Source organism: Azolla caroliniana, unplaced genomic scaffold, assembly GCF_043228905.1.
Source record: "Azolla caroliniana isolate FFs.n. ecotype wild unplaced genomic scaffold, voAzoCaro1.0.p SCAF_7, whole genome shotgun sequence".
In the NCBI taxonomy this organism is placed as follows: domain Eukaryota; kingdom Viridiplantae; phylum Streptophyta; class Polypodiopsida; order Salviniales; family Salviniaceae; genus Azolla; species Azolla caroliniana.
The window spans coordinates 21,850,953-21,865,193 of NW_028230442.1; the positions used below are offsets into that span (position 1 = coordinate 21,850,953).

At 39.9% G+C, this 14,241-nt stretch overlaps 1 protein-coding gene across 1 annotated transcript; it reads left to right on the top strand.

The window, feature by feature from the left end:
• The first annotated feature begins 798 nt into the window (after nucleotides 1-798).
• LOC147862324 (1,4-dihydroxy-2-naphthoyl-CoA thioesterase 1-like) lies at nucleotides 799-2,988 on the top strand. Its single transcript, XM_087322001.1, has 3 exons — nucleotides 799-1,074; nucleotides 1,779-1,970; nucleotides 2,523-2,988. The coding sequence occupies exons 1-3, from the start codon at nucleotides 934-936 to the stop codon at nucleotides 2,679-2,681; spliced, it is 492 nt and encodes a 163-aa protein (XP_087178127.1). The 5' UTR covers nucleotides 799-933; the 3' UTR covers nucleotides 2,682-2,988.
• Nucleotides 2,989-14,241: the final 11,253 nt, after the last annotated feature.

Genomic DNA, 14,241 nt, shown 5'->3' on the forward strand with positions numbered 1-14,241 from the left:
TTTACTTGAAATGAATGGGATCACACACACAGGTGAACCCACATCATGTCACTCCTCTAGAGACATTCATGAAGGCTCGTATCTTTACGATAGTTCATGGAACACAAGCACAAGTGGATGTTTATATCTAAATCTTCAATGGAATAAGATAACCCAGTGAACAATGCTAGCCCCCCCCCTGAAAAAAGAAAAAAGAAAAAAGACAAAAAACAAAAACAAAAGCATTGGGGATTAAGAGTCGAGAATCGAGGACTGTTTCGTCCATCGATCGAAGGGTTTTAGGAATCCACAGAAAAAGTACGATGATATCCGTCACTAATTTAACCACACTTTTTAAACGTATTGAGAACCTATATTTGTCATTCTTTTAACGTATTGAGTAAGAGTCGGAAGCGATTCGGTTTCGGGCTTAACCGGTTTGGCCTTGTCCAAACTAAACCGATAATGCCTAACCGGTTTGGGAGTTCTCAAATTTGAACTAGACCCATCCCTAAACCGATTAAGCGTCGACCATGCAAGCCTAAACTGGGTTAGGAACCGGTTTGGCCCAAACCGAGCTCAAAGTGGTTAAGGAAGCTCTAGCCTAAACCGAACCGCCAAGCCAAATAGGTCGGTTGAACGGCTCGGTTCAGGCTTGAGCCAGAGCTGGTTCATCACAAGAAAGGCGAGAAAGAGAGAAACAATGGAAGCATGAGAGGTTGGAAGAGAGAGAGAGATATATAGAGAGAGAGAGAGAGAGAGAAAAAAACAGGGTCCATTCCATCACGAGATTACAGATCACGCAGAGCACGTGATTTGTGTGTGTGTGTGTGGGCGATTTTCTCTTCCCTTCTTCATATCAATTCACTCACACACAGACTCTGATCAGACACAGATTGACAGATTCAAAGCCACAGACAGAGAGAGAGAGAGAGAGAGAAAGAGAGAAGATCAATGGTTACATCTCGTGTGGAAGAATTAGAGGGTTTCCATGTCGTCTTGTCTGAGTCAATTAGGTTTATCGGTTTCATATCCGAGATCACAACGCCCCGACAAGTGGCCGGTCGTTTCACGGTCAGCAAGGCCTCTTGCCAGGTAATGGTACCTTCCATCCCTTCTCATTCACTCCTTTTGGCCATCTAAGAATCAGGGCTTTAGGGTTTAGGGTTTTTATGGATCAGTTGGATATGATCCATTTCATTCCATGGTGCTAAACCCTGGACACAGACATTCAAATTACACAGAAACCCTAAAACCAACAATAGCAGGGGGTTTAGGGTTTATGGTTTTTATGGATCAGTTGGATATGATCCATTTCATTCCATGGTGCTAAACCCTGGACACAGACATTCAAATTACACAGAAACCCTAAAACCAACAGTAGCAGGGGGTTTAGGGTTTAGGGTTTTTATGGATCAGTTGGATATGATCCATTTCATTCCATGGTGCTAAACCCTGGACACAGACATTCAAATTACACAGAAACCCTAAAACCAACAGTAGCAGGGGGTTTAGGGTTTAGGGTTTTTATGGATCAGTTGGATATGATCCATTTCATTCCATGGTGCTAAACCCTGGACACAGACATTCAAATTACACAGAAACCCTAAAACCAACAGTAGCAGGGCTCCCTTACCACCACCACCACCATCACTGCCACTACTCATACCCCTAACCCTAACCCTAACACTAGCCCTAGCCATAACCCTAACCCTAACCCTACTCCTAATACTAACCTTAAAAACTAACACTCAACCTAACCCTTGCCATCCAAGGATAATTGACCGCTTTCATTGCAGCCTTTTAATGTGCTTCACGGAGGGGTGTCGGCACTGATCGCGGAGGCGCTCGCCAGTGCCGGGGCATTCCTAGCATCCGGTAAACAACGTGTGGCGGGGGTCGAGCTCAACATCAACCACTTGAAAGCGGCGCCCATTGGGACCGAAATCTTTGTATCGGCCGAGCCTGTTCATACCGGACGAACATTACATGTAGGCATGATTGTGGCCCTGATCAAAGATCGATGTTAGGGTTTCATATATGATATATATGTATGTTTCTATATATGTATCTATGTATCTATGTTTATGTATGTATGTATGTATGTATATTTATGTGTATCTATATATTTATGTATGTATCTATATATGTATGTATATTTATTTATGTATGTATGTATAATTATGTATGTATCTATATATGTATGTGTGTATGTATGTATACCTATGTATCTATATATGTATGTGTATAATTATGTATGTATATTTATGTATGTATCTATATATGTATGTATCTATATATGTATGTATGTATGTATGTTTGACAAATGCATCATGATATTAGGGGCGAACATTATGTGTGGAATGCATGATTCTCGGCATTCTTTTGGTTTTGCTTTCCCCAAGTTTTGTTGTATATTTAGGTAAAACCTTAAAAGAGGGTGTGGGGTTCCATGGGTCATCCATTACATGGTTTGTGGTTTTTTGTTTGTTCTTCTCCTTGATTTAGTTTTGTGACCCCGTGTTTTTTTGTCATGTATGTAGGTGTGGGATGTGACCTTTTCGAAGGTTTCAAAGTCTGCTAAGGAAATCGTGGGGGCGGATGACACCAAGATAGCCGTGTCGAGAGTCACCCTCATGGTTGGATTAGATAAAGAACCCAATCAACATGATCAAACCACAAAGCCATTGGCAAGGTTGTAAAAGTCTTACATAACTTCTCATAATATGATGAAACGTAAGGAGTGTCTGCATAAAAAAGCAGAAGGATTTGGTCTCGGGTCGCATGAGGGGGTTTCATTCCAAATGCCCATAATTTCCAATACCCCTACATTGAAATGATCCAAAAACCTAAAGTCTATGATCTCTCATCATCAAATTAGCATTTTAGGCATGTATTTAATAAGTATTATGCGGAATAATTCGTATTGTGTCAACTCACTTAACATCATTCATTATTCATGAACAAAGATACCTAATATATTGATTATCAAAGTATCAAAGCATAAAATTGTAGTATAGGTATAAATATAGGTATATGTATTCCTACACCTATACCTAAGTGTGTATTTGTTATTTTTTTTCCCAAAAAAAAACTCCTTCCATTAGTTATAGAATTTTACATATGAGATTAATGTATACAAATCCTTGTAGGGACGCGATAGATCTATCTTATGTGGATGCCCACCGACTCAATAAATGGGGAGGTCGACCATTTTTGGATGAAGGCTAGTCGTTCTCTTTCAACTCCATTAGAGTCGCCATTGAGACCATTATATTGACTTTTTAGAGTGGCTACAACTTCACTCTATATCTCTTGCATTAACACTATTGGCTTCGCGGTTTGGTTAAAGAAGACTTGTCTACACCGTTGTTTCTATAGAGTCCAAAGAGTTATTGGGTTGACCAATTCCAACACTACTTGAGATTTGGCATTGATAGAAGTTGAGTGGACATTGTTGATGGTGGAGAAAAAAACCTCTTGTGCTTTGCCATCCCCTCCGGATGCTTATATTTGTCAATTGGGGCCTGCCATAATAGCCAATATATAGTTCCCCACATGATTAAGCCTTGCACCTGACATAATTGCAATAAGCGGCCAACCCCCTACCATATTCGATGGGTCTTTGGGCAACCCCACAAATCGTGTCAGATTGATTCTATTGCATTTGGGCACACTACACAATTAGGAGAGCTAAGGTTCTCACACTGTCATGCACCAACCGGTAGTAACCTATATATTAATAAGTGGTGATTCGCCGTGTGTGTTGTTTCCAACTTTTTTTCTAAAACTTGGTGATAATTGTGTGAGGAACTTGATTTGTGTGCAAGACCTTTGCAACAGCCAGCTCTCGGGCGGTTTGCTGTGAATATGGCAACCCAATCTAGTTGTGAATTGAAAGAAAGGGATGGGTTTGCTTCCTTGCCTCGCGTAAGGATCATGCCAGGTCCATTACAAAGGGTCCTAACTAACCTTACGTAGCCATATGTTTTCGTGAGTACATATGTGCCAATTTGGTTGTACTTTGACAGGATTAGGATCTACAATCCATTTATGCCTAGTATACGCTAGTACTCGAATTGCCTTATTCTGTGTTGGTGTCTCCATGTCTTGCAATTTAGAGCTTGTGATCTTGTTTGGTGTTTCCCTACCTCTTGGGATCAAAGAACCCTCCTCCTCGTAGCCTACCCATTTCTCTATTGTCGTTATTTGATGAGCAACTTCCCTAATCAATAAAGCATTGATGTTTTTACATCTCATAACCCATCTGCCCTTGATTCCATGGAGTATGTTGGCTTGGTCTTGTATTGGCAATGACATAAACCGTCTCCAACATTCTATACTTTTTCATGAACCTTTCGTAATGTATCCCCATGACAACCCCTTGATCCAATTAATTGATTAGATTCATCTCTTATACATGGGTTCCATAGGATACATTGAATTGAGCTAAGCAGGTTCAGAGTTAGGTTGATCGCACTTGAGCCCTCGTCTAATGTCACACCACGCCTTCCACATGGATGCATTGAATCTATCCTCCAATTGGCCTCTTTTTTTGGCTTAAAGTAAGCGAACCATAATTGCAACAACATTTTCCAGCAATCATTCCTTGGTTGGAGTCCTCGCACCACAAATTTTGCGAGTAGGGCTTTTGATTGTGAGAGAGGATCAGTAAGAGACCCAATCCTCCTCTCGACTTAGGTGATGTGAGTATAGGCCACACCACCTTGGCCCGAGTTGCATGATCTTCCTTACCATACCAAATGTTGTTGTGTACCAATCACTGAATTGGGTGTATACTTTCCTTGGAGAGTGTCCAACATGATAGGTTGTACCACGCTGTTGCGAGTAATACCTGATTTGCCATTGATGCGCCCCACTAACGAGAGTTTTTTCAAACTCCAATGTATCAGCTTTTGTTGAATGGAGTGAATAACTAGTGCAATAATAGTCTTCGGAGGTATGTTGAACCCAATTTGGAAACCCAAATATTTGGTGCTCGCTCCTTGATTGATTCACTTGAAAACGGGATGGGGGTGCCATGCACGATGTTCTTCATGATAAAGCCATATTGCACAGGATTTGTGCCAATTGATCATGGCATTGGATCTCGATGTGCTTCATGAGAAAGCCATATTGCACAGGATTGGTGCTCGCTCCTTAATTGATTCACTTGAAAACGGGATGGGGGTGCCGTGCATGATGTGCTTCATGAGAAAGCCATATTGCACAGGATTTGTGCCAATTGATCATGGCATTGGATCTCGATGTGCTTCATGAGAAAGCCATATTGCATAGGATTGGTGCTCGCTCCTTGATTGATTCACTTGAAAACGGGATGGGGGTGCCATGCATGATGTGCTTCATGAGAAAGCCATATTGCACAGGATTTGTGCCAATTGATCATGGCATTGGATCTCGATGTGCTTCATGAGAAAGCCATATTGCATAGGATTGGTGCTCGCTCCTTGATTGATTCACTTGAAAACAGGATGGGGGTGCCATGCATGATGTGCTTCATGAGAAAGCCATATTGCACAGGATTTGTGCCAATTGATCATGGCATTGGATCTCTTGCAAAATACGTCTAAACCACTTTCTAGCTTTTGTAAATTTTCCAAATCCCCTTGTAGGTAGGCTGCGGTGTCATATGCAAATTCTATATCCAGTAGGCTTTGGTGAGAGTGCGGCACACGAAGAGCACATAGGTTTAGTTGTCGCGAGTTGAGAAAGCTAGAGAGTGCTTCGGCGTATAATAGAAATAAGGATGGAGCCAATGGGTATCCCTGTCGTACAAACTGCGATAGTCGGAAGAAGGGGGCCCTTTCACCTGCTAATGAAACACAACTGCTGGCATTCCTATATATCCATGACTTTATAGAAAGTTCTAGCATACCCTGTCATATGCTTTCTCAAAATCTAGGAGCACCACAACTACCTTGTTGTTGGTACGCTTGGAAAGGGCTACTACATCCCAAAACGAGAAAAGGGTCTAGAATGCTTTGATTTCTAACGAAACCTGTCTAGGACGGATGAATGAGTTGAGGGAGAAGTGGTGTTAAGCGACGTGCCACGGTTTTTGCAAGCAACTTATAGACAATGTTGAGAAGAGTTATGGGTCACCACTTACTAATGTCGTTGGCACTCCCACCACTTTTAGGAATGAGATGTATCATCCCTTGTCCAAATTCCTCCGGCATGTTTCCATTGGTGATGATCTCCTCATATGCCTGGAGGAGGTCTTCTTTAATAGTGTCACAAAGGCACGTGAAAAAGTGAGGAGTAAGGCAACTTATAGACAATGTTGAGAAGAGTTATGGGTCACCACTTACTAATGTCGTTGGCACTCCCACCACTTTTAGGAATGAGATGTATCATCCCTTGTCCAAATTCTTCCGGCATGTTTCCATTGGTGATGATCTCCTCATATGCCTGGAGGAGGTCTTCTTTAATAGTGTCACAAAGGCACGTGAAAAAGTGAGGAGTAAGGCCATCGATTCCGAGGCAACTATCTGCATCCAAATCGGAGAGGGCCTCCCATATCTTGATGTTTCTAAGGTATGCTTTGGAGGATAATATATTCTCGTGTGTCGTCCCCTGTGGCCATATAATCCTCATTTCGTCGTCATCCTTAGTGATCGTTCCATCCTGTCGGTTGAGGCTACGGATTATTGGTCTAGCATGCCTCGGTCCCTTAGATCGGATGAATTCCCTCGTGGATTTGTCCTCTACTCGAATCCATCGAGCCATATTTCCATAGATTGTCTTTTTTGCCATGATGAGTTCATGTTTGGCCATGACAACCTGTCTCGCAATCCAACTACATGCCGAGTATCTTTGTTGGAGTCGTTGTAAGGCTATTAGTCCCCGTTTGGTTCTCTGTCGCTTTTCCTAAGCTTCCTTGCTTCTGGTCTTGACAATCTTGTGTAGTAGAGTTGAAGCTCTTGTTAATTTAGCTAGAAGTTTGTCAGATGCTAATGAGGCATTGACCGGTAATGACCATTGGTTAACAAGTTTATCCTTCACCTCTGTGATTGTGTAGATAGTGTGCGGGATTTGAGGTTGAAATGGGCCCCACTTTCAGTGTAATTGAAAGTGACCAATTACCGGGTAATGGTCAGAGAAAGTCGTGCATGGAGTTATGCAGCACCACCCTCTCTTCGCTTCTAGGGCCTCGCCTACATAAATGCAGTCAATGCGAGATAGGGTGGGTCCACTATTTCGCCCATCTGATCAGGAGAATGAGAGTTAGTCCCTTTTTCGTTGGAAGTTGTCTGAGTGCCATAGATCTCTCAGGTTAAGGTGTAAACATAACTTCTCCCATTGTTTTCGTTCCCTTCCTTGTATAACTATGGGATTGTTGCTAGAGCTATCGTGAAAGGATTCGATCATATTAAAATCCCCTCCAATGCATCAGTCCTCCGCACCTGCTACTTGTAGTCGAATGCGCTCCCGGAATGTTGCCCTTTCTGTGCTGCTATTTGGAGAATAAACATTCATGAAATTCCAGCGTTGCCCTTGGATGGCCAATGTGCCCTACCAAGTATAAGTGATTCTTGATGTATTAAGCTTTGGGCTAGACATTCCCGAATCAAAGTGTAAATACCACCATGATTTCTATCCTCCCCTATTGCTGGCTCCCAAATTGTTCGCCATGATCCTGGTAGAAGGTCTCCGACTTCCTTTGAACGAGTACTATCAAGGTGGTGTTCCTGCAACATGATTATGTCAGGAACACCCCTAATATATATTCCTCAAGATCCCTTCTCAGTTTCCATCTGTTTTGCTAGTCTAGTCGACTCCTGAGTCCTTGGACGTTCCATATTACAATTTTCATACTCATGGAATAGGATGGGAGAATGCTAGTTTCCTGTTGCTTTGCACAACAGGTCGTGAGTGGAGAGCACTCACCATTTAGACATCCAATGATTTTCACTTATGGGATGATGGTCCAAATCCATGAGTGGAGTTTGTGGGCTATATGGCGAGCTTCAATCGCCCCTTCCTGCTTCTTATAGACATAGAAAAAACCTGGAGTTAGATGGGTGTCTATAATAGTCCGCAGGTGAATGTGGCAGAGATGAGGTTCCTCTTCATCCATGGTGAACCAGAATTTAGTGTTATTCAAATGCCTTTTTAGTTCGTTCATGAGGTCTTCGTCTCTTATTTTTGTTACAAAACATGTTGCTTGGTTACGTAGTGTATCGTTAATCTTGGATTTGGAGGTAGCAAGAGTGGAAAGGATATTGAGGTCGTTCGTACTCCATTATTGTGTATTGTCAATACATGTACGCTTATTTTTTCCACTGTCTCATGCCCGATACCTAGCCATTTCATGGTGTTTTGTGGGTGTCGTTCGAGGTCCTCACTAGAGGTATCACACTCATTTGTGTCTGGGAAGACTATGGTTTGAGGTGTGATATTCAATCTTTTGCCTTGATTTGTTGCTTCTCCATTGGGTGTAGTTCCTCGCAAGCTCGGCATTAAGGTCTTAACATGACTTATCCTTCGTCGCTTTCCTGTTTTGTAAGTTTTAACACGAATTTTCTCATGTGTGCTCTTGTCACCACAGGTCGTTCCTTAGGGCTTAAGAAAGAACTAGGGGAGTGTTCATCCGTGGGGGGGAGCTCTTGCAGTAGATCAAATCGATTGGGGCTCAAAGGCGATGGAGGATTTTGTGCTTGTGGAGTTTTGCGGCGGGCATGGGTGTTTCCCACCACTCGCCATTCCATCACAGCCTTATCGGGTCGTGGTGGGGGGGCTTCTCATGGCCTATGGTGCCATGACTTTCTCGGGTCTCCTTGACGAGATCTTTAGTGCCTCTCGTGGGGCAATTCTTATTTTTAAAATGACCAAATTCTTTGCATGCAAAACATTACCTCGGTGCACCGATCACTTCTATGCGTTGTTCAAACCACATACCGTTTTTTCCAGGAATGAGGATCTTGGAAGGAAGTTTGTCGATGTTCGACACCAAAAGGCGTATAGAGGGAGGGCCTAGTTGCTTCTTTAGCCTGTCCACTAGCGTTAGGTCCTCATCCAACATCATACCAAAGGAGTTTCCAATAGTAGGAAGTAACATGTTGTATTCTAAGAATAAACCAGGAAACACCATTGTTACCTTTTTCATGGAGTCATCCTGTTGTGGAGCCTTGTCTAGGTTAAAACCATGTGTCCACTTACGCATGAACAACCATGTGGTTCGGATCTGGCAGGGAGACATTGCTATGAGTTTCGCTGCGGCATCCTTGTCCTCTAGGATGATTTGATAGAACCCTTTATGACATCCTTTATTCCACCTACTTGTGCATGGTACTTTCCTTACAACATATATAGGTATATGACCGTTATTTGCTCAAGAAGATCTATCTCCTGCTCCAATTATAACATTTCTTCGCTAGTGAAACTAATCTCAACAGGGGCCGTGACGACCTCCACCCTGTAGGTCGTGGGCAGAAAGAGCAGGACCCACTGAGAGGGGATCTCTATGCCCCACATTTGTAGCCCGTTGTTAGGTGAGTGCGATTCAGCTCCTGCTCCTGCTCTTGCTTCATTCCCCAATGGCCTCTGCTCCTCTGCTCCTGCTCCTGCTAAGCATGATAATATGGTTTATGTGTCAACCTACCAATGTATAACACGAGATAATAAAGAAACGTGTTTGCAAGTATCCACATTAAATTTCTTTGTGTCATGAAGGAACTTTAACTATAGAAAAGGATTTTAACCTTAACATATTTCACAACATCACATGGCATGAGAACTTTAGAGTGTTATGTCAAGACCATTGCATTTCAAAATCCAATTCTGTTGTCCCATCATTTTAGAGTGTTAAACCCTAAACCATGGTAATGAGATTTAGATTCCATAAATATGGGACTGTAACATTACTGGAATCATATTAATGATATTTATACTTCACACAGAAAGAACATTACTCATACAAGTTATGAATCATCACACCAATGTTGAAATTGTGACTGTGATTAAGGAAAATGTATGTAGAGTGATTAAGGAAAATTACAAACACAAGTTCATTACTTGGCCACTTGCTAAAGCCATTTGGGTTGTAACATCACAAGCTTGGGCATCATTAACTAGTAGTGTTTTGTCACTTTTGAAAGGTTTTCTTATTGAGGGTGTTAGAGGTCTACCCACCCCATCATATTAGGCGATGTTTGATTGTCTACGGTATTGAGGAATGTGGTATAATTGGAGCTCGAGATATTGTTCTTGTTTGATGGATTTCATGGGGCACCACAACAAAGATTAACGTCTTCTAAGACCAAAATTGGCCCATCAGATAATTGATAACAATAATGGGATATGTACCCAATCATCAAAAATAAAAATAAAAACAAAACATAAATAAAAGAGTTCTAGCAAGGTACAAAAAATGTGATGGGGTGTAACGTGTTCTATAAAAGAATGTGGTGTCTTGAGTAATGCTTAATGGGGGATTCTTAATGGGGGATTCACATAATATATTTGTCTCATGGCATGATGTGCTTTCCTTATTTGTATGTGAGATGTCAATTTTTGTCAGTGAGAAAAAATTGTTGCAAATACGTTGGAGGCTAAGATATCCGAGAATAAAATGCAATATTAAAGGTTCAAGTATCATGACAATCAAAGCAACAAGTAACTTGAAGGGATAAAGTTAGAGGCGTTTTTCAAAAGTGTCAAAAAGTAGAAAAGGCAAGGTGTGGAAACGAAGATTTAGATAGATAAAAAAAGCTCATAACTTCTTCATCCGATATTCACATTTTTAAAAGAAAAGATTCGTAAAAAAACTGGCAATGAGAGGTTTCCAAAAATATCTTGTATGCTAAATTGGGGATTACAAAGGAGAGATAATGGTATAAAAAACACCCTACATAGACGTGTCTGTGTGTGTGTATATATATATATATATATATATATATTTAAAAGCAAGAATAAGGCAACCAAAAACGTATAAATAGGAGGGTATTCTTAGCCATAAGGGGAGGAAAAAGAACAGGAATAGGTCTACAAGCAGTGAGAAGAGATTGGTAGAAGAAGGAAGTTGGGAAGTAGGAAAGTTTATTGTCATTTAAAGTCATAAAAAGAAAAGGAGTTCTATGGAGTTGTGTTTGTATTTGGAGTCTACAAAGTCAATATTGTTCCCGAACTATATTATATAACATTATTTTCTTTTCCTCTTCTCTTCTCTATTGAGTCTCTTCTTTAGTATGGAAATTGTCATCTAGTAGATAACACTAGAATTCTTTTCAAAAAGAGTTATGTGTGTCTTCTTGGATATTATGTTGGTCTAGAAAGGCGAGTTTGCGCTCTTAGTTAAATCAATTGTTTCATTGGGGGTCAAAGAGGTGGGGGATATAGTTGAGGCTCGATCTCAAAAAAATTTAGAGTTTGTTGAAGCATGACAATAATTACACATCTCACCCAATTATGGGTTTATTTGGCAACAACTACAAAATATTATATTGATGTAAGGTTCTTTACCTCTACAAACAAAAGAGTAATTGTGGGTTGATTGGTGTTTATGGGGTCGAACATTGGTTTTACAAGTGACTAGTAATATATTGTATCATTGCTCTATTGAGTCTCTTTGATAGCTATCATCTAAGGCTAAACAAGAATGCAAAGTACATAACATTGATTATGGATCATTGTAGATCTTAAAACATAGTTGGCATTGTAAATTGGTACTTGTAGTGAAAGTCCTTTTTTAGAGAGTTTTGATGTGGGGTTTGCCTTTAGGATCAACTCTAAAGCAACGTGGACTAGTAATGGGCTATTGCTTCTTTTGAACAGTTCAAGTGGAAGATAATACTCATCGTTCATATAATGTTAAATTTTTTGTTAGATTTAGGGTTACATTTCTCAAATTTGGTAAGTTTTCTCACGGTGTTATTGATACCAAAACAATGGGTGTTTGCATAATTCACACAAGTTGGCCCAAAGTCAAAGATAAAGATTGTTTTCCTATTTCTAAAGCATTGGGGATTGCATCATAATTGAGATATTTGCAATGCTTTCATATTTGATGGTAGACATGGAGTCAAACCATATATACGAAAGTTGGAGTACTAATGTGTCAATTTCTTTTATTGGAGCAAGTAGAAATTCTTTCCTAGATGGAGTGTTTGTCTTGCCTATTGGCGATTCAACATATTCCACTACATGTGTAGTTAGTAAGGGACCATACTCCATCACCCATTGTAAATAGTGTCTTTCACACACATTTATTAATGTTATTGTTTTTTTTCACCAAGAGAGAGAGAGAGAGAGAGCCTCGTTGTCTATGTCTTTCTTATAATTGCCTTGGTGTTTGTACCACGGCAACTACAAAAAATACAAATAGAGATTAGACTTGATGTTTTGCAATCCAAGGAAAAATATGGGTGTTCCAATGTGACCTCATGTTAAGTACATCACGTACATAGCTTGATCCATGAAAACATCAACATCAGAGTTGATACTAAACTAAATGCAAGATATATGTAACAAAATTGGCTCTAAAGCTTTTGTCCAAATGGTCACCCCAATGTGAAAGGGGACAACCTTTCTTTGAGTGAGCTATAAATGTCACTTTTGTGACTTTTTTTAGCTCTTCTTTACTTTTGTACCCCTATGAACCTAAGCTATATAGCTCACTTCCGCCTCTCTATCATATGCTTGTAGTAAGTTGGGCGATTAGTGTTAAGTGCTACTGAGTTAAACCCTAATCAAGGTGTGATTAGTACTATTATGAGTAATCTCTCGCTTTTATGTGTGTGTATTTAACACTTACACCTTTTAAAGCATAGGTTCATTTCTAGATTAAAGTTGTCCTAGTAAAGTGAATGTGAGAGTTCATCAAGCTACCAGGTCGAGGCCAATTGGTAATTGCAGTCACCCGACTCACCATCAATACGATATATGGCGACCTAGACCCCTTGGCTTAGGATTTTTGCAAGGAGAGAGAACTCAAACCGAGATGAAGATGTACACTTGATGCAATGTACCTAGACACAATAAACCTCAAGTTATATATATATATATATATTGCAACCATGATCATGTGTATGTGCGTTTATATCCTATTTAGAAAAGCTGAAAGTACATTTATTTGGTTAGGTGCTAAACAATTAAGGAGGAGATATGAGGTTACCAAGAAAACCTTTTCGGACAACAAATTAAATGTCTTTTCTAAATACTTACGATCAACATCTAGAAAGATTTGAAAATGTATACTTGGCATACCTACTTTAGGGTGGGAAATGTATATTGTGAAAACACATACATGTATGATGTGTCTACATATTTTGAGGCATTTTATTGAATTCTTGTGTATTTTTTTGTCATTTGCGTGTGCTCATAATCTTTGCACCTCATGCTTCGTCTTAATTTTTAAACATTGGATTAAGGTACCCATAAAGTTAAGTTCATAGAATATGGAAATTTGAGCACGTGGAATCTAAATCTCAATTGTCATTACCTCAACAACCACGATAATTAACCACGTAATTATCCAAACTCTAAACATCATTTAGAGGTAAACAAAGCGTCCTTTCCAATGAAAAATAAATCGTATGACACATCACTAGTTTTTAAATTAGATCCTCATGTACACATGTGTATGTGTATGTATCATGGCATATCCATAAAAGATAGATAAGAGCACATGGAATCTACATACACCAATCGTCATTACAGCCTAGGGTTCGACAAGTTGGTCCCAAGTCACTAATGTGCAAGTCAAGAAAAAAGGCTAGTGTTCTTTTACCAATACTTCATGTTTTATTTGTGAGGAAATTGGTAATTCTGCTCATCACAATTATGCATTTTCTTGATGCTTGATCTTTGCATTAAGTGCTTGTTTTGATGTTTTAAATGTCACATTGTATAGTGCTTATTATTGTACCTATTGTCTGAAAATTCCAATTTGAATCTCTAGAGTTTGATTGACAACCTTAGATAGGCTAGGTTTAGGATCACAATCCTTAATTTTTTGCCTAGTTTGTCTCATAGCGATTGCTTTGATGAAATGAATGAAGAGCATGTTTTTCTTCGCTAGTAACACAATCCGAGGACAATGAAACTTATATTAATTACGTGACACGTCTTCGAAGAGTTGGAATATATTGATAATAGGTCCCAATTAGGTTGGATGTGATGCACAATGACGTCTAATAAACACAATATGAGTTCCAAAACTCATTTCCGAGGACCAAAGAGGTTAAGTTTGACATATACGCATTTTACTTTAGTTATCCACATGAACATCCAAGAGGTAGC